General features: G+C 45.6%; 1 protein-coding gene across 1 annotated transcript in view; it reads right to left on the reverse strand.

The window, feature by feature from the left end:
* Positions 1–21918, reverse strand: part of N4BP2L1 (NEDD4 binding protein 2 like 1) — a 28968-nt gene extending 7050 nt beyond the window's left edge. The window contains exons 1-4 of the mRNA XM_077484111.1: positions 21700–21918; positions 16701–16828; positions 11310–11398; positions 8657–8733 (exon numbers count right to left, since the gene is read on the reverse strand). Of these exons, the coding sequence (XP_077340237.1) occupies positions 8657–8733; positions 11310–11398; positions 16701–16828; positions 21700–21869 (464 nt within the window). The 5' untranslated portion in view covers positions 21870–21918. The remainder of the gene's footprint in view (positions 1–8656; positions 8734–11309; positions 11399–16700; positions 16829–21699) is intronic.
* Between the last annotated feature and the right edge of the window lie 5138 nt (positions 21919–27056).

Consider the following 27056-nt stretch of genomic DNA (forward strand, 5'->3'; position numbering starts at 1 on the left):
AGATAGGACTGATGGGCACTGATAGGTGGCTCTGATAGGTGGCACTGCTGGGCGGCACTGCTGGGCACTGATGGGCGGCACTGGGGTGCAGCACCTTTGAGGCAGATTGTGGGCACTGCTGGGTGGCACTGTGGGTGGCACTTCTGGGTGGCACTGTGGGCACTGCTGGGTGGCACTGATGGGGGGCACTTACTTTTATTAAGTGGGGCACTGCAGGGGGCAGGTGGGCACTGTCAGGGGGCAGGTGGTCGCTAGCAGGGCTGGCCGTGGTCGGGACTGATGTCCCGATCACGGCCGCCGGTGATCGGCTTTTTTTTTTTCTCCTCGCGCTGTCAGCGCGAGGAGGAATAATAGCCGATTACCGGCTCCGTTATATCACATGATCAGCTGTCATTGGCTGACAGCTGATCACGTGATAAGGGGTCGGGATCGACCCCTTGCACGGATCGGTGATCAGGCGAGTCTCATGGACTCGCCGATCACAGAGCACGCCACGCGCGCCCCTCAGGGGGCGCGCAGGGCGCTCGTACACGGGACGACGTCAATAGACGTCGTCCCGGAAAAGGAGATCCGCGCTGTAGCCGTCAATTGACTATAGCGCGGATCTCAAGTGGTTAAATAGATTTTTTTTTTTAGGAATGTCTTAATGAAACAGTAAACATTTGGACCATTCTGGGACAAATACATTGGTAACATCTTAACATTTAACTACAGCATTAAATACTAGTCCTCTCATATCAGTACAACTATTTAAGTCTAAACTTCCTCTCTTTTTTTCTTATAATGCCCTTCCCCCCCACTATATAACGTTCTACTGTCACTGGGTTTAAAGCAGTAGTAAACTGTAGGTACGACTATAATAAGGCTTACCTGTAGGTACGGTGAATAGCTCCTAAACATGCACTGTTAAGGAGATATTTACGCAGCCAGTGATGTCACTGTGCTCTCAAGGGACTGGAGTATGCAGTGAGCTCTGACGCCCATGCATGTACGGGAGCGCTCGGCCATTCAAATGGAAGGAAGACCGGGTGAAGTTAGAATCCATCTTAGTGGCAACAGCGTGCCACAGGACGGTTCCGTTTTTTAGACAAGTCTGTCATCATGTACTAGTATACACTGCATACTACTTTTTTTTTTAACCACTTAAAGACCGCCGTATGGCAATGTACGTCGGCAGAATGGCACCAACAGGCACAAGCACGTACATGTACGTGCTTGCCTTCCAGCGGGTGGGGGGTCCGATCGGACCCCCTCCCACTGGCTGCGGCGGTCCGTTTCGCTTCAGGAGCGATCCGGGATGAGGGGATGGCCGTTGGTTTCTGGCCATCCCCTCTTGATCGCTCCTGGCGAATGAGAAGCTTCCCCTTCCTGTGTATTGTAAACACAGGCAGGGAGGAAGTGATGTCATTCTCCGCGGGGCGGTCTTTTTGACCGGACTGCGAGGAGAACACAATAGTAAGTGCACCAACACTACACTGACATGTAGGTACACATAGGCACACAAACCCCCCCCCCCCCCCCCCCCGATCCCCCCCTCCCAGTCACAGTGTCACTGATTGCAGTGATCATTTATTTACTGATCACTGCATTTAGTGTCAGTTGTGACAGTAAAAACTGTCAGGGCAGTTAGTGTTAGGTCCAGGGTAGCCCCCTACCCCCCCAATAAAGGTTTAACCCCCTGATTGCCCCTAGAGTTAACCCTTTCACCCCCTTTTGTCAGTGTCACTAAGCAATCGTTTTTTTCTGATGGCTGCATTAGTGTCACTGGTGCCGCTAGGTAGCTAGTTATTTTTTTAGGTTCATCGCCATGTTCCTTATAGCGCTAGGTACTCCCATATACTACCCAATAAAGGTTTTAACCCCCTGATTGCCCCTAGCGTTAACCCCTTTCACCAGCGATCACCGTATAAGTGCCACTGGTGACACTGGTTAGCCAGTTAGTTATTTAGGTTCCCCGTCAGGTTTTTATATAGCGTCAGGGACCCCCATATACTACCTAATAAAGATTTTAACCCCCTGATTGCCCCTAGTTAACCCTTTCACCAGTGATCACCGTATAAGTGTTACGGGTGACTCTGGTTAGTTTGCTTTTTATAGCATCAGGGCTCTCTGATCACCTGGCGGGTGATATCAATTAGGTTTTAGGGTCAGGGTCTGCGTCGCCCCAGGCAGCGCTAGGTTAGTGCCAGTACCGCTAACACCCACACACAAAGCATACACCTCCCGTAATGGTATAGTATCTGAACAGATCAATATCTGATCTGATCAGATCTATAGTAGCGTCCCCAGCAGTTTAGGGTTCCAAAAAAACGCATTGTTAGCGGGATCAGCCCAGATACCTGCTAGCACCTGCGTTTTTGCCCCTCCGCCCAGCCCACCCAAGTGCAGTATCGATCGATCACTGTCACTTACAAAACACTAAACACATAACTGCAGCGTTCGCAGAGTCAGACCTGATCCCTGCGATCGCTAACAGTTTTTTTGGTAGCGTTTTATATATTAAATCCTGAAGGCGGTGCTTGGTTTTCGGGGTCCCGTACGCGGCTAGGCTCCCAAAAAGTCCCCCACATGTGGTATCCCCGTACTCGGGAGAAGCAGCAAAATTTATTTTGGGGTGTAATTTCACTTATGCCCATAGCATGTGTGAGCAATATATCATTTAGTGACAACTTTGTACAACTTTTTGTAAACTTTTTTTTTTTTGTGTCATTATTCAATCACTTGGGACAAAAAATTTATAAAAATATTCTATGGGCTCAACATGCCCCTCAGCAATTTCCTTGGGGTGTCTACTTTCCAAAATGGGGTCATTTGGGGGGGGGTTTGTACTGCCCTGCCATTTTAGCACCTCAAGAAATGAGATAGGCAGTCATAAATTAAAAGTGTAAATTCCAGAAAATATACTCTAGTTTGTAGACACTATAACTTTTGCGCTAACCAATAAATTACGCTTATTGACATTTTTTTTTTACTAAAGACATGTAGCTGAATATATTTTGGCCTAAATGTATGACTAAAATTTAGTTCATTCGATTTTTCTTATAACAAACATTAGAAAATATCTTTTTTTTTTTTTTTTTTAAATTTTCAGTCTTTTTCCTTTTATATCGTAAAAAATAAATATCGCAGAGGCAATCAAATACCATCAAAAGAAAGCTCCATTTGTGGGAAGAAAAGGACGCAAATTTCATTTTGGGTACAACATTGCATGACCGCGCAATTACCAGTTAATGCAGTGCAGTGCGAAATTGTAAAAAGACCTCTGGTCCTTAGGCTGACAATTGGTCTGGGGCTGAAGTGGTTAAAAACAGTTTAACCGCTTGAGATCCGCGCTATAGCCGAATGACGGCTACAGTGCGGACCTCCTTTGCTGGGACTATGTCTATTGACGTCGTCTCGTGCATGAGCGGCCTGCGCGCCCCCTGAGGGGCGCGCGCGGCGCGCTCTGTAATCAGAGAGTCTATGAGACTCGCCTGATCACAGATCGGAGCAAGGGGTCGATACCGACCCCTTACCACTTGATCAGCTGTCAGCCAATGACGGCTGATCATGTGATCACAACAGCCGGTAATCGGCTATTTAGAAAAAAAAACCCGATCACCGGCGGCCGTGAGAGGGACTTCAGTCCCGATCACGGCCAAGTCATTAGTGCCCACCTGCCCCCTGCCAGTGCCACCTAAATAAAGTAAAAGTGCCACCCATATGTACCACCCCTTAGTGCCCATCAGTGCCACCCATCAGTGCCCACAATCTGCCTCAACAACAGTGCTGCACCTCACATGCCACATATCCGTTCCCATCAGTGTCATCTACCAGTGCCTGTCAGTGCCCATCAGTCCCATCTATCAGTGGTACCTATCCGTGCCACCCATCCGTGTCATCTTATCTGTGCCCATCAGTACCGCCTTATCTGTGCCTATGGGTGCCAACTTAACCGTGCCTATCAGTGCCACCTCATCAGCGCATTTCAATGAAGGAGAAAAATGACCTGTTTGCAAAATTTTATAACAAGCTATTAAACATGATTTTTAATTTTTTTTTATTTTGCATCTTTTTTTGTTTGTTTAGCAAAAAATAAAACTCCCAACTGTAATTAAATACCACCAAAAGAAAGCTCTATTTGTGGGAAAAAAATGATAAAAATTTCATTTGGGTACAGTGTTGTATGCCCGCGCAATTGCCATTCAACGTGCATCAGCGCTGAAAGCTGAAAATTGGTCTGGGCAGGAGGGGGGTTTAAGTGCCCAGTAAGCAAGTGGTTAATAATTCTCTGAAAACAAGCATACCTGGGAGTGTGCTAGAAAAGGCGTATCATCTCATGCAGGGTAGGCTCTTATGCCCAGGGAAAATCTCATTTATTTAGCCACTGTTTATTCAGACACCATAAAAAGCAATGTTTGTGTTCAAAGTGCAGCAAAATAACTTCATCTTTCACTACTGTAAACTGGATGATGATGGACGGCTATGCTTTATGGCCTTTACACTCCATAACTTTACTGGCAATTTGGATTTCCCCTTTAACCACTTCAGCCCCGGAAGGATTTAGCCACTTCCTGACCAAGCCCCTTTTTTGCGATACAGCACTGCATCGTTTCAACTGACAATTGCGCAGCCATGCAACATTGTACCCAAACAAAATTGACATCCTTTTTTTTCCCCCCACAAATAGAGCTTTCTTTTGATGGTACTTGATCACCTCTGCGGTTTTTATTTTTTGTGCTATAAAAAAAAGGCAATATTTTTTTACTATAATAAATATCCCCAAAAATGATATATAAAAAACAATTTCTTCCACAGTTTAGGCCAATAAGTATTCTTCTAAATATTTTTGGGGAAAAAAAAAAATCGCAATAAGCATATATTGATTGGTTTGCACAAAAGTTATCACATCTACAAAATAGGGAATAGATTTATGTTCATTTTTATTCTTTTATTAGTAATGGCGGCAATCTATCATTTTTTTTATTTTTTTGGGGGGATTTTTTTTTTATTGTGACTGCGACATTGTGGCGGACAGATCTGAACCTTTTGAGACCATTGGCATTTTTTTATACAGCAATCAGTACTATAAAAATGCAGTGATTACTGTGTAAATGTCACTGGCAGGGAAGGGTTAACTGTGTTCCCTCAGTGTGTTCTAACTGTAGGAGGGGGTGGGCTCACTAGAACATGACAAAGATCACTGCTCTTGATCACTGGGAGCAGTAAATCCCTGTCATGTTGCTAGGCAGAACAGGAAAATGCCTTGTTTACATCTCTCTGTGTCACGATTGCAGGCCACCAACAGACATCAAGTCCGTGGGCACGTGCCCTCGTATTGCGGATGACACCTCAATGTACAGGTACGTTGTTTTGCGCACCCGTGCCACTTTGCCAACGTATATTGGCGTGAATCGGTTGGCAAGTGGTTAAGCACTTGAGCTCCGGACGATTTTACCCTCTTCGTGACCAGGCCATTTTTTGCTATTTGGCACTGCTATTTTAACAGATAATTGCGCAGTCATGCAACACTGTACCCAAATTATATTTATATATTTTCACCTAAATAGAGTTTTATTTTGGTGGGATTTGATCACTTCTTTTTTTTGTGATATAAACAAAAAAAATACCAAAAACTTTGAAAAAAAACCCAATATTTTTCACATTCTGCAATAAAAAACATTTACAAAATCAATTCTCTTCATAAAATGTTGGAAAAAATGTATTCTGCTACATGTCCACTTAAAAAAATAAAATAAATTCTGAATAAGTGTATAAGGATTGGTTTGTGTGAACGTTAAAGTGCCTACAAACTATGGTATATACACTGAAATATTTTAATGGTGATGACCAGTGACTGATAACAGGGCTGCGATAGTGTCAGTTTATTCTTCGCACTAACTGCCACTGACATCAATGCAGTGATAATACTATACACTGTCACTGTACTAATGACACTGGCTGGGAAGGGGTCAACATCTAGGCCTCTAGGGCGATCAAAGGGTTGAATGTGTGCTCTGTTTGTGGGTAATATGTATGAAGGGTTCTGCTTTTACTACTAGATCTCTCGATACCCCTCTGTACAGGGCTGTGTATTGTTTGTCAACACAGAGCTCTGGGCTGTGATTGTACACAGCTGATCAGCAGTTACCGGCCATGAATCATTGGCTGGGACTTGCTGACAGACTCCGGCTCGTGATCTCATGAAAGAAATGTTATAAAGGTACTGCACTGCAATTCAGCTTATACTCCAACTATGGTATATACATAAAGTGTTTTAACCAATTGCCGACCAGCCACCGCTGCGCGAATCGCCATAGGTGTACGTCGGGCTCGTACACGCCATTCTGTGGGTGCACATACGCTGACTGGCCTGCGGGTCCCGCAGACTTAATGTCCGCCCGTGATCGTTCCCTGCAGTAGCAGAACGGGGATCTGCCAAAGTAAACAAGACAAATCTCCATTCTGGCGGGATGGCACAGAGATCCTGTCTTTCTGCTATGTAGGAAGATGGATCTGTGTGTTGTCCCAGGCAGCCCATTCCCCACACAGTTAGCAAACACAGCCAGGGAACACATTTCACAACAAGAACACTTTGCAAACAAGGCATTTCCCTGTTCTGCCTAGTAACATGACAGGGATCTACTGCTCCCAGTGATTGGGAGCAGTGATCTCTGTCATGTTCTAGTGAGCCCATCCCCCCTACAGTTAGAACACGCCCAGGGAACACACTTAACCCCTTGATCGCCCCCTAGTGTTTAACACCTTCCCTGCCAGTGACATTTACACAGGAATCAATGCATTTTTATATTTTTATAGCACTAATCGCTGTATAAATGCCAATGGTCCAAAAATAGTGTCAAAAGTATCCGATCTGTTCGCCGCAGTGTCACAGTCAGGATAAAAATCGCAGATCACCGCCATTACTAATAAAGATTAAAAAAAAAAAGAATACAAATGCCATAAATCTATCCCCTATTTTGCAGATGCTATAACGTTTGCGCAAACCTAGCTATATATGCTTATTCCAGGTTGTTTTTTTTTTTTTTTTTTTTTTCTACCAAAAATAGGTAGATGAATACATATCGGCCTAAACTGAGGAGGATTTATTTATTTTTTTTATATATATATATATATTTTTTTTGGAATATTTATTTTAGTAAAAAGCAAGGAAACGCACAGATGTGAATGGAGCCTCGTTGTTCTTGTGTTATCGCACCAATTTCACTTTCAGGACCCATTCACATCTAGCATAGTGGGAGCGAAAGTTTTATGGATTGTTTTTCCTGTGACACACGTAGGGTAGCCTGTTGATTTATATGGGCTGTGCTATATGTGTCTTATGGGACATGTTGGTGTTTTGTGGGTTGCGTATTTTTTACTGTTCATTTTGCCATTTGTTTTTTTCACATGGCAAAATGTGTGTTTGCTTCTCTGTTCGGTGTGTTGTTAAATAATGGCACTGAAAGTACAGCTAGTATACATACACTATACAATCTGATTGTAAAATCTCCCTTAGATTTGCCATCAATTATGCAGTGCAAGGGCCCGCCTGATTGGATATAGAGTGATTGGCTAGATAGGAGTTTCCTCCTTTTATAGAAATTTGGTAAATCTAAAGGAGATTGGACAATTAGATTGTATAGTGTGTGGTCACCTTTATACACCTAAAATTACTAGTTGCGCTTTCAGTGCCACTGATTGGTAATGGCACACCAAACACACATTTTGGCATGTGAAAAAACACACGACCCACAAAACGCCAACATGTCCCATAAGCCACATATAGCACAGCCCATTTAAGTCAACGGGCTCTGCCCTATGCGTGTCACAGGAAAACGAGGCACAAAACGTTCACTCCCACTATTCTAGATGTGAATGGGTCCTGAAAGTGAAATTAGTGCGATAACACAAGAACAATGAGGCCCCATTCACATCTGTGTGTTTCATTGCAGTAAAAAACGAACCAAGCTCCGCTCTAAAAAAATAAAAAGTTCTGGAGCTTCTTTGGGGCGATTGCTGTGTGTGTGATGAGTGAAAATGCTCCAAAACGCCTCCTCCCCATGTGGGAATGCAAGTTCCTGCTATGCAGAGACATGAACGAGGCTTGACAGCTGAGTGTTTCTGTCCAATCCTTCTATGTACATGTATAAAGATGGCCATACACTATGCAATCTGATCGTGAGAAGGTTGATCACTGATTGCATTTAATTTAAAAACCATGCAGCTGGAAGTGGATGATGCAGGGTGTGTGCTAATGAGCTCAGCTGGTCTACTCCTTCCTCTATCATGACCTACAGTCTGTAAGGATGTAAGACAGAAGCAGTAGATAAGTTTGGAATCGTGGATGGAGGACAATAAGGTACGTGTCTGTAGATTTTATGGAAAGCTTTCGTATTATTGCAAAAAAAGTACATGAATGCTATACTAGTGCAAAGGAGAGCTGGAATTTAGAAAAACAAAAAAAGGTGAACTTAGCCTGTAAACTTTTAGTTCCCTTTCCTGGACTTAACCCAGCAAGAGACGGGCGTGGCACATCAGATCAAGGTAAGTATTAGTTTGGGGAGGGGGGCAGTGGGTTACCTTAGGCCAGAGAAGCTACCCTGAAAGGATAACCGTACTCTCATCCTTTATAGCTGTTCTGCTCTAGAATAAAGATTTGAGATGAAGAATATACCTTGTTAACTCCTTGACATTGAACTTCCAGTGTGTGTCGGGCTCCAGAAATATGACCTGATATGCATTCTCCAGTGCCTGAAGACAAGCAAGGACATAATAAAATGTTAGCCTTTAAATGCAATTTCATTTTTTTTTCTGTTTTCAATAGAATGGGAAGGTTTAGAATCTTAGAACCAGAATTGCATTGTTTTCTGTACTTTCCATTCCAGTGAAAGTGGAGGGATGACCACACACATGGCAATAAAAGCGGTTTATTATATTAAATTGGGGGGGGTGTAAGTCATTTTTTTTTTTTCTTAACTTAAAGTGGATGTAAACCCGAAATTATTATTATTTTTTTTTTTATGTCATAATGTAGAATATAAGATTTCCTAGCATTTGAGCCCAGTCTTTTATTGTTCAGTGAGGTAAATCTTGACAGAGAAAATCTTTGTCAGATCCTCCCCCTTGCTGTGAGTGACTCGTGCACTAGCCTAAGAGACACGCATTATTTTTTAATTCCCTCCCACTACTTTCTTCTGCTGCTCTGCAAGGATTGGCTGTTCCACATCTCAGCATGATTTGGCATGCTGAAGTCATGTGGGGACTTTTCAGGGTTTTGACTGGATGTTAGTGATCATAGCAGAAGTTCAGTGTAAGAAATACACAGGAGAAAATGCATGTTCACCAGGGGAGTGTAGAGGTGGGCGGGGAGTCTACTGACATCACGACTCCACCCACCGAGCTCCAGACAACAGACCCAGAACAGAACAACAGAATCTGCAGAGGGGAGACATTTGACAGATAAGTATACATGCAGGAGGCATGTATATCCTTCTAGATAACCCCTATGGCAGTAGTTTAGAAAGGACGAGAGTGGGTTTACATCCACTGTAACTGTTAAGGAGAATTTTTCCTTATATCATATCCTGAAAGCATTGGTAAACAAGGCAGTGAGGCAAGAGCGTAAAAACCCAATAGGGGCTCTAACCCTTCCATATCCTTCTAAGATTCATTTCCTTTTATGGTATATTACTTGGATCAGAAGTGAGAAGAAAACTGAAAATCGTAAAATCACCTTCATCTGTCATTTCCTTTTCCTGTTGTATCATCGTGTCAGCACAGACTGGGTTGTGGCTCTGCCCCCACAACCTGATAGGACTGGTTAGCTATACATTTTCAGATAGGCCCCAGCCCAGCATTCTCTGTAACTATCACCTCAAGGGTGGGAATCTGTATGCTGCCATGATGATGACCCAGAAAAGGAAAATTATGGAAAGGTGAGTATACAATTTTCTATTATCCTCATTGTTATTACTGTTATAATTTTCTGCAAAATGCAGACTTAGGCGCCATCTTAGAAACTGCCAAAGGAGGTCCCTGCTGTTGTCACTTTCTGCTGGCATGCTCAGAACCCCCGAAGCCATGGCCGCCATCTTGGAAAGAGGCAGAGGAACACAGGAGGACTACAGGGCTCAGAACAGCAGAAACATTTTAAGGAAGGGTATAAAGGGGAAATGCTGCAGAGAACCAGGCTTGTTTAAAGTGCTTGCAATCCTGGCCAGCACACCCCCCCAAGACCATCAGACTGGGGTTCCCTCCATAGAGCTTGTTTAGAGGCCGTACAGGACAGGGACCTCCACCTAGGAGAGGCTTAACCTGGCTAGGGCGAATGCGGTAAGGGGTAGTACGTGATCCATCCAGTCCCAATCAGGTGAGGACAAAAAGGAGAATGCTGGGCTGGGGCCTAGCTAAAAACGTATAGCTAACCAGTCCTAGCAGGTTGTGGGGACAGAGCCACAACCCAGTGTATGCTCCCATGATGCGCCAGGAAAATATTCTAATGAAGAAATTGCACTAAAATCCAGACAGATTAAACAGTCTCCACATTGGCCAAATTTAGTCCTGCTAGAAGTGCTGTAAACATTGACCAATGATATATCTACAGTGAAGGGATACGTCATGATATGGTCTGCGTTTCTTATAATTGGTCATGAAGCAGTTTGACAGCCATATATTTCTTGTGCCCGTGGATTATTATTAATCCACTGTGAAGTAAACCCCACTGTACACAAAACACCCTAACTATACCTATTCACCTCTGATTGCAGTAGCTGATTATCGATAATCTGTGTGCCATGGGTGGACAGCTACTGAATTACTCAGAAAATGTGCCCAATGGTGTCCCCTGGAGTTCCAGAGAAAAATACAACTAGGTCTTGAACGAAAGACCACCCCATCCCCCTCATTTTTTTTTTCCTATTTGTTTTGCACCTTTTCTAGTGTTTTGAAGGTGTACTTTCATCCTAAGCTAGCCACGGTGAGCTCCTCCTCCTCCTCCTCCTCCTCCTCCTCCTCGGGGCCATTCAGAAAGTGCAGCACAACTCGCGCAGGTGCCAGCTGTGAAGCCTGAAAGCAATGCCGACACCTGAGCCAATGGACAAATCGGCTTCGGGGGACAACATTGTGGAATCCCTGGACAGGTTAAGTGTTCTTATATTAAAAGTCAGCAGCTACATTATTTTCTGCAGACTTTAAAAAATGTTTTTTTGAGACTGGAACTTGGCTTTAAGATCATTCCATTTACCTATATATAATCATCTGCTCTAAAAATGGGACATGTCTATATGTAACTGCTCCATGTCCCCTAAGCAAAGCCTGACTGTACTTACCATAACAGCATACGGCTTCATGTGCCAAGCCAGGATGTTGGTATTATCGATGATAATTGGGGTCCTTCCCTTGGTCATTGCCTTGCGTGCTGTAGAGAGAAAAAGCCTCTGGTAGTTCCTAGTTACAGCAACATAACGATTCATTACAGAACAATCATTAACCAAGCAAAAATAATTACTGTATTGTACTACCCACTGTCCCAATGAAACAACAATTTTGAATTAAAGTTGAAACAAAATCAGATATAAATTTTCTATAAAATGACAATAAGGATCTTGCTCCAGCGGGCCCATTAGGTTATAAATGAGTCCCTGCGTACACATATAACAAGTATTCCGCTTTATAGAATGACTGTCGTGATTCAGATTTCCTATTCCTGCAACTTCCTTTCTTCACATCGCAGGTTTAATCTGCACGGCCAAAAGTTACTCAACTGAACTCACATGATTTCAAGCTGACTTTGGGAGTGATTTCAGAGACATGGCTGTAGGTTCCTGCACAGAGGTCTATTGAAATCACCCCCAAAGTCACCAAAAGTAGTGCAGGAACTACGTTTGGGAATCGGTCCTGCGTCACACTGATTGGGACGGTGCAGTTGCCAGCAATAGGCAGCAATTTAACATGTCAAATCGCATTTGAAAATGGCCCGATGTGAACGTGGGCTGACACATTCTTCTAATTTGATTCAGTTGGAAAAATGTGTGACTCCTGGGTGAAAACTGTGGAACTCTTGTATGAAAATGTCTATACAATAGACCCCAACTTTTATCATCTGTAGTCAGAACTAGAGAAACAAGTCGGAAAGCAAGTCTGAGCTTTGAAGAAAAAATGAGCCTTTGGGCCCAATTCACACTTATGCAGGTTGCAGTTTGCATATTGCAGGTGCATTATGTGTTTTTCAGTGCATGCTTTTCATCCATTGAAGGCTATGGAACCAAAAACAAGTCCCTGGCCCTTCCCATAAAATGCACAGATGTAAACTACATCCATAGGAAACAATAATAAATGGACTGGATGCCGTGCCCGAGCAAACGTGGTCTGCAAAAGTGCCTATACATGAACCGAGCCTAAAAGCCAATTTCACCTTTTCCAGAAAATACTGTATCCTTTGCAGTCAAGTGGCCCCAGACCTTAAAATCGTGGAGCTTTGAAAAATGTCCATTAACTTTACTGTCATATATAGGCCAGTGATGGTGAACCTTGGCACCCCAGATGTTTTGGAACTATATATCCCATGATGCTCATGCACTCTGCAGTGTAGTTCAGCATTATGGGAAATGTAGTTCCAAAACATCTGGAGTGCCAAGGTTCGCCATCACTGCTATAGGCCATTTGGGCTACCCCAGAAGCCTGGCTGAATAACTCTCAGTAAGCAATCCCCACATTTTACCTTGTTTCTAGGATGCAAAACCGCTGACCACTAACTCCCAGAATTACAGGGGTGAAAACGAATGGTTTTTGTATCCCAGCAAGGCAGCAGCATGCAGGGATTGCCAATGGGGTAGCTTTTGGAAGTAACACATTTGATATTTTACTTTGATGAACTGAATATTCTATTTGAAGAAAATACTGAAAATTCAGCAAACGTGAGGAAAATACAAAAAAAAAAAAAAAACAAACAAAATAATTGGAGATAAATCTGTAAATTCCACCAAAAAAACAAAACAAAAAACTAATTTAATTTATTTCGTGGTACAGGAAATCTTAATTTAAATGTACAAAATAATAACGAGAGGAGCTCTGACCTGGACAGTAAATTAAAAGAAAACAATGTATCAGTTCTGCTCTTAGCTCAGGATTGTTAATAATTTGTATCATTGTGCGTGTTGAGATTGTTCTGGAAATGAAATCGCACTACAATGTTTTCATTGCTTCACAATACAACTGTGTGTCTTAGAAAAATATCCCTCTGCTGCAGTGTTAGCCTGTGAAAAAACTTAAATCGCAAAACCTAAATATTTAAACACATTTGTTAAAAAACCCTTTTAGTGAATTGGCAACTTTTGGAGATGAATTCTGCAAGAGTTATTTTAAGGCAAAAGTTCATGCCATATTTAACTCTGACCTGAGTGAAATGACCTTTCAGAGTTTTTCAGACAGTCTTCCAAAGGAACCCATATGGCCTGCAGGTATGACAATAAAACTGAAGTATTAAGCCTAAAAATAGAAATGTATTATATTGCAGCTTACCAATCCTCAGATGTGGTGGCTGCATTCGTTTTTTTGGGGGATTTTTTTATTTATTTTTTCCTTCTTTATTTTAGTTTGTGATCCAGCCATTAACACGATGCCTGTCTTATGGCTCATTCACACCACAATCTGTGTTTTTATTATGAGTTTTTGTTGTTTGTGCCCGTTTTTGTCAGTGCATTTTCAGTACATTTGCAGAGCATTTTTAAAATATTTTTAAAATGCATTTCAATATATTTTCTTTACACATTTTCACACATTCATGTGCATTTTGGTAAGAAAGAATGCAGCAAGCTGTTTTTTTTTTTTTTTTAGGCGCATAAAAAACACTGCAGTGGTGCTAGGCACATTCATTTTTTTTTCTTGCATATGTGTTCATCCTCCGATTATGCTGCATTTAAATATTGCACCTGACTGTATCCAGTGTAAAATGAGCCCTTAGGGTGTCTGCATTCTGCACAGCGGCATTGCCAGTCTTGGGGGAGGGGTGTGTTGGACTAGACAAATAAAGCTGAACTCCCACAAACACTTTATTCCTAAAGGAAAAACCTGTAAATGCTTATAAAGGTTTTACATCACTTAACAGCTGATCACTGTAAGCATCCCTGTCAGTGTTAGTTTGTCGCAACCCTCTAGCCTGTTCAGTTTTTCAGTGGGTTGAGTGAAAAAAAAAAAAAAACCTGACAGATCCCTGCATCAAAACAACGTAGAAGCAGGAATCTGTTGAATTGTATTCTGATAGTGGTAGCACCCCCCCCCCCCCCCCCTTGTCAGAATACTCAGATCAGTGCTGCAAGTGGCGATCGAATGCTGGTTTTCGAGGATGACCGTTCATCAGAAGCTGGTCTAATAAATGGCTTCTGGTGAACAGGCAGCAGTACACATGGACATACATAAAGCAGCTGTAACCCTAAAAAAAAATAAAAAAAAAATAGATCCATTTCCTTTTAAAGCAAGATCAGCACCACAGTGCTTTGCTGTGTAATCTGTCCCTTTCTATAATCTAAAATACCTGGCTGATCTTGCCTGGCCCTCCCTCTGTAAACCAACCAACCATGTTTATCATGGCTGCTGATCCAGGATACTGTGCTCAGTTTACATGCCTCCATGAGCCCACTGTCTCTCCTCTCCCTGCCAGCTAGTCTCAGTGCCAATCTGCTCCTTGCCCCTCCCCTCCTGCTGCTAAAATAACTTTGTCTTGTTCCTAGAATCTCCTGTTAGATTAAGTTATCTGCTTGATAGAAATATGCAGCTTCATACCTTATTTCAGAGCGCCACTCATGTGACCACCCGCCGGTCTCATCCTCTCTCCCCTCCTCCTGGCTGACATTAGCGGGGGATTCTCAGCCCCTCGTGCTGTAGTTTTCAGATCAGGGAAGGAGATTAGCGGGCGGTCACGTGAGCACCGAGCGGCGCTCTGAAACAAGGTATGAAGCTACATATTTATTTTAAAGTACATAACTTTACCCAACACAGAATTCTAGGAATAAAATAAAGTGGCTTTACAACCACTTTAACAGAATATGTTGTCCAGACAAAACAGCATTTAAAGTTAACCGAAAAATAACAGGTTTTCTAGCAAATCAAAATAAAGGGGAAAGAAAAATAAAAACACTAAAAGAAAAAACAAATGCAGCCACCATATCCAAAGACTTGCTAAGCTGCAAGTTAATACATTTTTCTTTTGGGAGGTGGTGGTGGTTGCATCAGTTTTCTTTTTAGGCTTTTTCCCCTCTGTTTTCACCTGGTGATCTGACCAGTAACACACCTCCTGTATTAGAGTGCCCCCACTCTGGATGAAGGAGCACAGAGGGTACATTTCGACAGCAGCATTGTCAGTCTGGGGGGGGGGGTATTAGATGGACTAGCCGATTTAAAAACACTAACAAATATAAGCCGGTTCACACTGCCACAACTTGAGAGTTCAAAGTTGCATGACATGTCACGGCCCATTAATGGCAATGAAACAGTTCATATCAAGTCGCATCGACTTAAAAAAAGGTTCCTGTACTCAGTGGCAGCCGCTCCATTAGGGGCGCAGGGGTGCCACCCCTCTAATTTATGCACCCAGCCCCTGATCTACATGCAGGGCACAGGACGCATGGATTTCAATGGGTGGGGGGGGAGCACTGCGCCCTGAGCCCACCCAGTTGTGTGAAAATAGTGAATCAATATTCACTATTGTCTTCCTGCTTCTCCTAGGATTTAACCGACAGACCGGGGCCTGTTGGCATGTGGTTTGTTTGCCAGCCTCCAAAAATGTGGCACCAGCCACCACTGCCTTTACTTTAGGGTAACTTCATCATGACTTGCATTGACTTCTGTTAAAGAAGTCATATGCGAGCCGTGATGAAGGCTTTAAAGCTGCGCTGATGTGATACGGCACCAATACAATTGATCATTGTAAGCACACCTGTCAATGTTACATGGTTTGTCTCGCCCCTCTACCGGCTACATTCTGCTAAAGAGCATGTTCTTTTACCCACTTTCAATGTACGTCCTCACTTTTGAGCTGCCATAACCCCGGTATCGCCCGGTGGTCCAGTACAAGATAAAAGTGGTCTCTGCTGCGGATTCGCCGTCAGATCACTCTTATCGGTGGCGGGAGAGGTACCCCTTCCGCCGCGATCCAGTGCCCTCTGCCGCTTACCAGAGCCGTCGGCAGCGGCGGAGGCAATTGGATCCTTTCTGTGGCTGTGCACGGAGACGAGGGAGGGGAAGATGGCCCCCATCCATCTCCATGACACTGCAGGGCGGAAGCGACTTTTTTTATTTTTTTATTATTACAATTTTTTACTTTTTTTTTTTGCATTTTAGTGTAAATATGAGATCTCAGATCTTTTTGACCACTGATCTCATATTTAAGAGGTCCTGTCATGCTTTTTTTGGCCAATCAAGAAGTTCAAAAAATGCCAGCGCCAGTGAGATACGTCACATTGCTGGAAATGTGGGGAGTCTAGCAGACTTTAGTTCCCCTTAAAGAAATATTCTCCATCATCTCAAGAATTTTAAATCAGAGGGGTTGCCCCGCTATTGTGTTCTAGGAGGCAGGCATCCCGCCATCCATAATACTACACAGAAAGGCTCCAATCAGATGTTGCCCGGCCAGTTCACCCTCTAGAGAAGTATAATTTTACTGTAAAGCAGCAGACTGACTGGTGAATGTCATTGGACCTTCTGCAGACAAATCAGTAGCTCACCTCTCCTCTGATTCCACCTGTGTGCATCTTGTAGCAGATCTGGATTGTATATGTAGGTTCCGTCTTCCATTAGGAAATAGTCGTCTGTACTAAGCACAACAGCACTGGGAAAATTTCTCTTCAGCTTCCTAGAAATAATGAAGACGACTGGTTGGTTGTCATTTTATTGGTGCAGAAACCATTTTTCCACATGTGACAAGGAAACGTACCAGCTTTCTAGTCTACTGATGGCCGGCACTCTTCACAAAGAATACAAATAAGCAGAATACCAGGAAGAACGTGGCGCTACTGCCAACAAAACAGAACTTCCTCCAAATAGATCTAAACCCACTCACTAAAATGTTATATATGCTTTAGTGTGAGTGTACACGCACCTTTCATGAAAAGAAGACCCAGCGATCTGGTAGAATGGTCCTTGTCCAGGCACTTCCTGTTATGGGGTGACAACTATCTTGCTGTTGGGCTCCTGTGGTGTCATCCTGTTACATGCACCTCTGCAGGAACCTACACACAGCCATGCCAGATTTATTGTACAGGCAAAATGCATTGTTGTCACCATCAGGAAGCCAGTCCAGTGCAATGATGTGCAGTTGACGCTGGAGCGAGTGCATGTGAACAGGAAGCAGCTGAAAGAGGCTACAGGAGATCAGCAGCACTGAGCACCCCCCCTGCAAGCACATCATGTGGCACTTGCAGAGTTCAGAACACTGATCAGTGGCTGCAGCTGCCGATCAGCAAATGTTTTCCAACGTGTTCCTTCAACAAATGACGATCAACTTTCTGTCAAACAGGGAGGACATGCACTAATTATATTTCAGCCGCTACCTGCTGAACCAGCCAAATTTTATGATCAGTGTGTGACCAACTTAGGTCCCTTTCACATGTGTGGACCAATCGGGTCCAGCTGTCCGTTATTTAGACAGACCCAATCGGACAGTCCATTGCCCTCTACTGAGCAGCGGATGTAAATGGACATGTGTCCAAAAACAGATGGATGGGGATCAGTTCCTCATCCGTCTGGTGGATCAGATGACAGTCAGATGGAAACAGACAAGCGCTTCGTTTACATCGGACCGCCCACAGAGAGGGGCTGTGTCTATGTCCACTCTGCATCAGAGGAGCAGACAGAGACCCATCATCCGCCTGCTCAGCAGGAATCAACGGACAGATCCTGCACTCCGCAGGTGGAGTCTGCCCCTATACAATTTTCTAATTCAGTTTCCTTTAGATTTACCTTCACCTACGTAGTACAAGGTCCTGCCTTGCTGCATACACATTGGAGGTGCTTACGTCTGACCTCATATTATATGATTTTAGTAAACCTAAAAGAAAATTGAATAAGAAAATTGGATAATGTATGGCCAGCCTAAGGCTTTATTCACAGAATGTCTGTAATGGAGAAGTACAGCCAAAGCTTGTTTGGTTGTACTTCTGTGGATCACAGAAGTGTAGATCGTTCTGCACTCCTGTGACCCATTTCAAGCAGAGGGCTGAAGCCTGCTGTCAGCTGATGTCACAGAGCCGGTCTAGGCTCAGGAAACAGGCCTGGACCAGCACTGTGAGCCGCTGATAGCCTGAGCCATCTGCTCTCGTCCCCTCCACAGCCCAGCTTTCTAGTGAGGGAGGGGCTGCACAGCAGAGAGCCAGTGACTGATAGTACCAAGCTCTCTGCTCAGCGAGCTGTGAGAACCGAGCTATCAGTGGTGTTCGATCACTCAGTTCTCAGCCTTAGAGCCCTGGCGGGGGACCGATTCTGCATCCATCTAGGTATGATTAGAAAGAAAAAAAAAAAAACATACTTCTCTTTTAAGCTGTGGGGTGGGGGGGTGGCAAACAAACCTCCCCCCTCCCACGCACTGATGCCCCCACACTCCCACGGGAGATGGGCAGGAAGATGGCCTTACCTTAGGACAGTGATGGCGAACCTTGGCACCCCAGATGTTTTGGAACTACATTTCCCATGATGCTCATGCACTCTGCAGTGTAGATGAGTATCCTGGGAATTGTAGTTCCAAAACATCTGGAGTGCCAAGGTTCGCCATCACTGCCTTAGGAGATGACGAGGATGTAGGGCTGCTGCTCCCCACTCCAGCTGAGGGAAGAGATGGGGTTTCTCCTCCCAGCCGAACAAGACGACGCTTCTCCTCCTGGCCAAACAGAAAGTGGTTCCTGAGACCCGATTGGCCGGGAGTCCTAAAAATCCCTGGCCAATCGGGTCTCGGGACCTGCTTCCTGATTGGCCGGAAGGAAAATCACAAAGACTTAAGCGAATATTAATTCGCTATTGTCACACAACTGGATGAGCTCAGGGGCCTGTGCTACAAGCCCACCCTTTTTTAAAGCCAATTGGAGCCTCAGGCTCTAATCATGTGCTTCTAAAAATAAAACATTAAAATCCATGCACCCAGCATGGAGGTTAGGGGGACAGACACATGGATTAGGGGATTGGTGCACCTGCATAGAGGTTAGGGGGGGACACATGGATTAGGGGGACGGAGGCATGGATTAGGGGGGTGATGCCCCTACGCGGAGGTTGGGGGGGGGGTGGAGGCATGGATTAGGGGGGTGGTGCTCCTACACGGAGGTTAGGGGGACAGATATATGGATTAGGGGTTTGTGTCCTTACATGGAGGTTAGGGGGACAGAGGCAAGGATTAGGGGGTCGCGCCCTTACACTGAGGTTAGGGGGTGATGCCCCTACATGGAGGTTAGGGGGACAGAGGCATGGATTAGGGGGAGGGTGCCCCTACATGGAGGTTAGGGAGGCGGAGGCATGGATTAGGGGGAGGGTGCCCCTACATGGAGGTTAGGGGGGTGAAGGGACTGATTAGGGGGGTGATGCCCCTACGCAGAGGTTAGGGGGGGTGGAGGCATGGATTAGGGGGAGGGTTCCCCTACATGGAGGTAAGGGGGGCGGAGGCATGGATTGGGGAGGGTTCCCCTACATGGAGGTAAGGGGGGCGGAGGCATGGATTGGGGAGGGTTCCCCTACATGAAGGTAAGGGGGGTGGAGGCATGGATTAGGAGGGTGGTGCCCCTACGCGGAGGTTAGGGGGGGTGGAGGCACGGATTAGGGGGTGTTGCCCCTACATGGAGGTTAGGGGGGTGGAGGCATGGATTAGGGGGTGGTGCCCCTACACGGAGTGGAGGCACGGATTAGGGGGGTGTTGCCCCTACATGGAGGTTAGGGGGGTGGTGCCCCTACATGGAGGTTAGGGGGGTGGAGGCATGGATTAGGGGGTGGTGCCCCTACACGGAGGTTAAGGGGGTGGAGGCACGGATTAGGGGGGTGGTGCCCCTACATGGAGGTTAGGGGGGTGGTGCCCCTACATGGAGGTTAGGGGGGTGTTGCCCCTACATGGAGGTTAGGGGGGTGGAGGCACGGATTAGGGGGGCGGTGCCTCTACGTGGAGGTTAGGGGGGTGGAGGCACGGATTAGGGGGGCGGTGCCTCTACGTGGAGGTTAGGGGGGTGGAGGCACGGATTAGGGGGCGTGCCTCTACGTGGAGGTTAGGGGGGTGTTGCCCCTACATGGAGGTTAGGGGGGTGGAGGCACGGATTAGGGGGGTGGTGCCCCTACATGGAGGTTAGGGGGGTGGAGGCACGAATTAGGGGGGTGGTGCCTCTACGTGGAGGTTAGGGGGGTGGCGGCACGGATTAGGGGGGCGGTGCCTCTACGTGGAGGTTAGGGGGGTGGAGGCACGGATTAGGGGGGCGTGCCTCTACGTGGAGGTTAGGGGGGTGGTGCCCCTACATGGAGGTTAGGGGGGTGGAGGCACGGATTAGGGGGGTGGTGCCCCTACCTGGAGGTTAGGGGGGGGTGGAGGCACGGATTAGGGGGGTGGTGCCCCTACATGGAGGTTAGGGGGGTGGAGGCACGAATTAGGGGGGCGGTGCCTCTACGTGGAGGTTAGGGGGGTGGTGGCACGGATTAGGGGGGCGGTGCCTCTACGTGGAGGTTAGGGGGGTGGAGGCACGGATTAGGGGGGCGTGCCTCTACGTGGAGGTTAGGGGGCTGGTGCCCCTACATGGAGGTTAGGGGGGTGGAGGCACGGATTAGGGGGGTGGTGCCCCTACATGGAGGTTAGGGGGTAGAGGCACGAATTAGGGGGGGTGGAGGCACGGGTTAGGGGGGCGGTGCCCCTACATGGAGGTTAGGGGGGGTGGAGGCACGGATTAGGGGGGTGGTGCCCCTACATGGAGGTTAGGGGGGTGGAGGCACGAATTAGGGGGGCGGTGCCTCTACGTGGAGGTTAGGGGGTGGTGGCACGGATTAGGGGGGCGGTGCCTCTACGTGGAGGTTAGGGGGGTGGTGGCACGGATTAGGGGGCGGTGCCTCTACGTGGAGGTTAGGGGGGTGGAGGCACGGATTAGGGGGGCGTTCCTCTACGTGGAGGTTAGGGGGCTGGTGCCCCTACATGGAGGTTAGGGGGGTGGAGGCATGGATTAGGGGGGTGGTGCCCCTACATGGAGGTTAGGGGGTAGAGGCACGAATTAGGGGGGGTGGAGGCACGGGTTAGGGGGGCGGTGCCCCTACATGGAGGTTAGGGGGGTGGAGGCACGGGTTAGGGGGCGGTGCCCCTACATGGAGGTTAGGGGGGTGGAGGCACGAATTAGGGGGGGCGGTGCCTCTACGTGGAGGTTAGGGGGTGGAGGCATGGGTTAGGGTGGCGGTGCCCCTATGTGGAGGTTAGGGGGACAGACGCATGGATTAGGGGGTAGCGCCCCTGAGCGATTTGATTACTGCCACTGATTACAATGGGACTCCGCAGCTTAGTACATGAGGAGAAGCTTCACTTTGCAAAAGCACAGCCAATCACATGCAAGGGGAATGAAAATAAAAAATGATTTTTTCTTGCACATGATTGGATGATAGAAGTTCATGTAGGAAGCTCTGGAGCAACAAGCGCAGTCTATAAGCCTTTAGTAAATCCGCCCCGGAGTGCCCCTCACTGTGTGCGGAGACAGAAGGATGAGGGAACAAGGCCGCCCCCCGTACCTGGCCAGACTGCTCTTCCCGGAGCCCGGCAGCCCCCTCAGGAGGTAGATGTGCTTGCTGAACCTGGACGGAGGGGGGCGCTGTGGGGCGGGTGGTCGCTGTCTATAGCGGGGCCGAGGCGGCCCGTCCAGGCTCAGGTTCCCGAAGGAGCTGATGAGCCGTTCAGCCATGGCGTCCCCCGCCCGCTTCCTCTATTATGATAGTAGAGGAGGAGGAGGAGAGGACGGGGCGGGGAGAGCAGGGACGTGCCGGGGGATGGAGAGGAGCGGACATCACCTCTCATATACACCGCTCCCATCTACATCAACAATTTCCCCGACACCACAGACCCCCTACTACAGCGCCGCCTGCTGGACACTGATCACACCTTCCCTAGTCGGCTCCCAACCACTGGGATGTATAGGAGGTCACACGTCCACACCGTAGGTCAGGATAAACACTATTTGCAAAGAGCACTGGAAATGTCTAGGGCCAAGACTTGAGTGGAGTGTCATTTTGTGACCTTTCAATAAAGTTATTAAAAGGGAAAAAACCCTGCCTTGTATTGTCAAAGCAAATTTGTGAACAATATGTGAGAGAAATAGGCCTTTTGTGTACATGAAAATGAAATGAAAAATTCATAGATCTGAGTTCAGCTCATGATAGATAGGGCCACACAAAAGGGTTGGCATTTAGAATTTTGCTCAGTGTATATATAAAAAAAAAAAAAAAAAAAGAAAATTTTTATCTTTCAAAAAGTGTTTCCCAGAGCTAAATCTTTCATCCAAGATCTAAATTGCTGCATTTGTAAATTTCCTAAGCCAAAGTAAAGAAATAGTAGTGATAAAAAAAAAAAAAAATCACTTGTAGGTTTAATGTTTTTTTGTACAATTCTCTTTCAAGTGGGCGTGACCCATGCCTACATACAGTGGTGTGAAAAAGTGTTTGCCCCCTTCCTCATTTCCTGTTCCTTTGCATGTTTGTCACACTTAAGTGTTTCGGAACATCAAACCAATTTAAACAATAGTCAAGGACAACACAAGTAAACACAAAATGCAATTTGTAAATGAAGGTGTTTATTATTAAAGGTGAAAAAAAATCCAAACCATCATGGCCCTGTGTGAAAAAGTGATTGCCCCCCTTGTTAAAACATACTATAACTGTGGTTGTCCACACCTGAGTTCAATTTCTCTAGCCACACCCAGGCCTGATTATTGCCACACCTGTTCACAATAAAGTCATCACTTAAATAGGAGCTGCTTGACACAGTAAGGTCCACCAGAAGATCCTTAAAAGCTACACATCATGCCGAGACCCAAAGAAATTCAGGAACAATTGAGAAAGAAAGTAATTGAGATCTATCAGTCTGGAAAGGGTTATAAAGCCATTTCCAAAGCTTTGGGAATCCAGCGAACCACAGTGAGAGCCATTATCCACAAATGGCGAAGACATGGAACAGTGGTGAACCTTCCCAGGAGTGGCCGGCCGCCCAAAATTACCCCAAGAGCGCAGCGACGACTCATCCAAGAGGTCACAAAAGACCCCACAACAACGTCCAAGGAACTGCAGGCCTCACTTGCCTCAGTTAAGGTCAGCGTTCATGCCTCCACCATCAGGAAAAGACTGGGCAAAAATGGCCTGCATGGCAGAGTTCCAAGGAGAAAACCACTGCTGAGCAAAAAGAACATCAAAGCTCGTCTCAATTTCTCCACAACACATCTTGATGATCCCCAAGACTTTTGGGACAACATTCTGTGGACCGATGAGACAAAAGTGGAACTCTTTGGAAGGTGTGTGTCCAAGTATATCTGGCGTAGAAGGAACACTGCATTTCATAAAAAGAACATTATACCAACAGTAAAATATGGTGGTGGTAGTGTGATGGTCTGGGGCTGTTTTGCTGCTTCAGGACCTGGAAGACTTGCCGTGATAAAAGGAACTACGAATTCTGCTGTCTACCAAGAGATCTTGAAGGAGAATGTCCGACCATCTGTTCGTGTACTCAAGCTGAAACGAACTTGGGTTCTGCAGCAGGACAATGATCCTAAACACACCAGCAAGTCCACCACCGAATGGCTGAAGAAAAACAAAATGAAGACTTTGGAGTGGCCTAGCCAAAGTCCTGACCTGAATCCTATTGAGATGTTGTGGTATGACCTTAAAAAGGCCGTTCATGCTCGAAAACCCTCTAATGTAACTGAATTAGGACAATTCTGCAAAGATGAGTGGGCCAAAATTCCTCCAGGACGCTGTAAAAGCCTCATTGCACGTTATCGCAAACGCTTGGTTGCAGTTGTTGCTGCTAAGGGTGGCCCAACCAGTTATTAGGTTTAGGGGGCAATCACTTTTTCACACAGGGCCATGATGGTTTGGATTTTTTTTCACCTTTAATAATAAACACCTTCATTTACAAACTGCATTTTGTGTTTACTTGTGTTGTCCTTGACTATTGTTTAAATTGGTTTGATGTTCCGAAACACTTAAGTGTGACAAACATGCAAAGGAACAGGAAAAGAGGAAGGGGGCAAACACTTTTTCACACCACTGTACATTTGCCAACAGGTGTCCCTCATTCCCATCTCAAAAAGTTGGGAGGTATGCGGCTTTTGCCTGCACCAGATCGCATATTACAGAAGTACCGTACAATGCAGTTGCAAGTTTTCAAAAGTAGTGCATGGTCTACTTTTGGTGCAGTGCGATTATAAGCCATTCATAATGAATAAGCTCAAATCGCACTGAACTGACCTGCGGGTCAGTCACACAGGAACACGCAGCGCCTTCCTGTGCGATTCCCCATGTACCAGCCTATAGTCTAGTGTTCGCAATTGCACAGTTGCCAACTGTCCCAAATTTCTCGGGACATACCCAGGATTTAGACCTTTGTCCCAGTCTTACAGTTTCTGGAGAAATGCCTCAGGAAATCGCAGTATTCCAGATTAAAAAAAAATAAAATAAAATAAATTTGCCTGCTAGAGGTCCACCTCTGGGGCTGAATTGTCTCTGCTAGCTGCCATTTTACAGAAGACCACCTATTGTGACGAGGATGGAGGTGGAACCCCAGATACACTTCTTGGTTCTTACCTTCAGCCTCCATGAGCTGGTCTCTGTAATGGCACAGATGCCATTCACCAGCAGTGGCATTGCTATCTAATGCAAGGGGAACTTCACTAGCTGGGGACACCCAATGCAAGGGGGAATTCCTGGTGGCAGGTGACGTGGCAAGTGACACCCTCAGAGCTCCCACTGATTCAGCAATATGGTGAATTTAACAATTACATTTTATATTACAGTGTAAAAATAGAAATAATGCGTTTCAATTATCCTGACACCATAACAATCATGGTGCTGGGATGAATGAAGTGCTAACACCAGGTGTTTGGAGTATCTTTATCTGCCAATTGTTAAACTGTGGTGTAGGATCTGGGCCTGCTGTCCCTCCATCCCTCTTTCATCTCATATGCGGACCACACCCCCTTTGAGACATGCCCCCGTTTTGCCAAAATGTTCTGAGCATGCCACATTTTGCTTTCCCCTCTATACCACGTCTAAAAATGAATGCCCCACACCCTAATAAGACTTTGCCTACAAAAAAAAAAAAAAAGTGTCCCTATAATTTTTTTTTTTTACAATGTTGACAACTATGCACTTGTGCAAGTAATGTTGTTTGTATTTGAATGGGCTGCTGTACATGCAAGAAACAGTGAAAAGATCCCTTCACCTTTTATAAAAACTTTTTTTGTTCTAAAATGTCCTGGAACTGACCGCAGTGGTGTGAACTATACTATTGGAAACCATATAATCTACATTATATGGGTTTCTGATGCAGAAAAAGACGCACTGGACTACATGCAGCCTAAGGGTCAGTTCACGCTACATTTATCCATGCAAGTTGTGCATTCATGTTTTTTACTCCATGCATGGCTACGCATGTCTTGATTTGGTTTACAGCTGGAATCAAAAAGCTTAATTTGCCTTCTCTTGGCCCCTTTTTAATAGCCTTACACATATAGGCAGCAGCGCAGGAGGTGGGCCTTAAACTGAAGCTAAACTCCCACCAGTGATTACATCCCTTGCTAGTCACTGTCCTCTTCACCTAAGCCACTTCTGAGTGCCATTTTTTTTGGCCTCTTGATTGGCTGGTGGGGAAATGACTTCATTCCATACATACGCACAGGAGTCAGTCATTCCAGCACAGCCAGAACGTGGCGGGAATGACCTAGAGCTGTGCATGTGCAGCTCAGTGTATATCCAATAAAAGACTACAAGCAGGCATTTGTTTATGTAGAAGAGACATCGCACTTCTCTTCTGCAATAAAGAAATGCCTGCTTGCGTCGTGTAAAAAAAAAAAAAAAAAAAAAAACAATAGGTTTAGTTCCGTGTTACTGCTGTGTTGTTCTGGGGTGTGCTCCATCAGCACCAACAGAGCTTTGACCGAACTATAACCAACAGCTCACAATCAACTACTGGCAATCAGGAGTCTGACATCACTGTGGAGCCAACCACATTGTAGCATATTCAGGAGCCCAGAAGCGGCATGGGGTTCACATGCATTGTAGCATTCTGCAATGCCTTATACTAGGTTTAAAGTGGTTGTAAACCCTTACAGACCACTTTGGCCTACAGGTAAACCTAGATTAAGGCTTACCTGTAGGTCCAAGCAATATCTCCTAAACCTACAGTTTAGGAGATATTTGCAAAAAGACAGCCACCGCTCTCTACGGCACATGCACGGGAGTGACTTCATCGCTGCTCTGGCGCAGCGATACCCGGAAGAAGATGGATGCTTTGTGCTACAAGGGACAGCGGTGACATCGCTGGCTCCTGTGTCAGGTAAGTGACACATAATGGGCTACTATGCGATGCCGAGTAGCCCATTATGCTTTACCTCCTGGGGGATATGGGGATGAATGGCTAGTTCACACCACAAAAAAATCCTCCAGATCCATGCTGGTGCATTTTCTTTTCTTTTTTTTTTTTTTTTTTTTTAGGAGCTTTTTTTTTTTTTTCCTCCCCACTGTACTGGGGTCTGGTGCATTTTTTTTTTTTTTTTTTTTAAGCATTTTACTGCATTCCAGTACAGTTCTGTGCAGGAAAAATGCAGCATGGTCTACTTCTTTTACTGGAACTAGAACGATCTGGAACTGCAAGCACTAGTGTGAACTATGCCATTGAAAACCACGTAACCTACTTTCTATGAGTTTTAGATAAAGAATAATAAAAAAAAAAAAAAACAAACACTGAAAGATGCATGTGGTGTGAACTACCCCAAACAGCATTCAGGGAATGTAGAGTTAGGAATCTGAAGTGTGCTGGTCTACTCTGTTTTGGCATTATATTACATTTTAAAGACAGTACGGTGAAAAAGAAGCTCACATAC

Source organism: Lithobates pipiens, unplaced genomic scaffold (genome assembly GCF_037356315.1).
Source record: "Lithobates pipiens isolate NorthernLeopardFrog02 unplaced genomic scaffold, aLitPip1_a1.2 Scaffold_16, whole genome shotgun sequence".
Taxonomy (NCBI): Eukaryota; Metazoa; Chordata; class Amphibia; order Anura; family Ranidae; genus Lithobates; species Lithobates pipiens.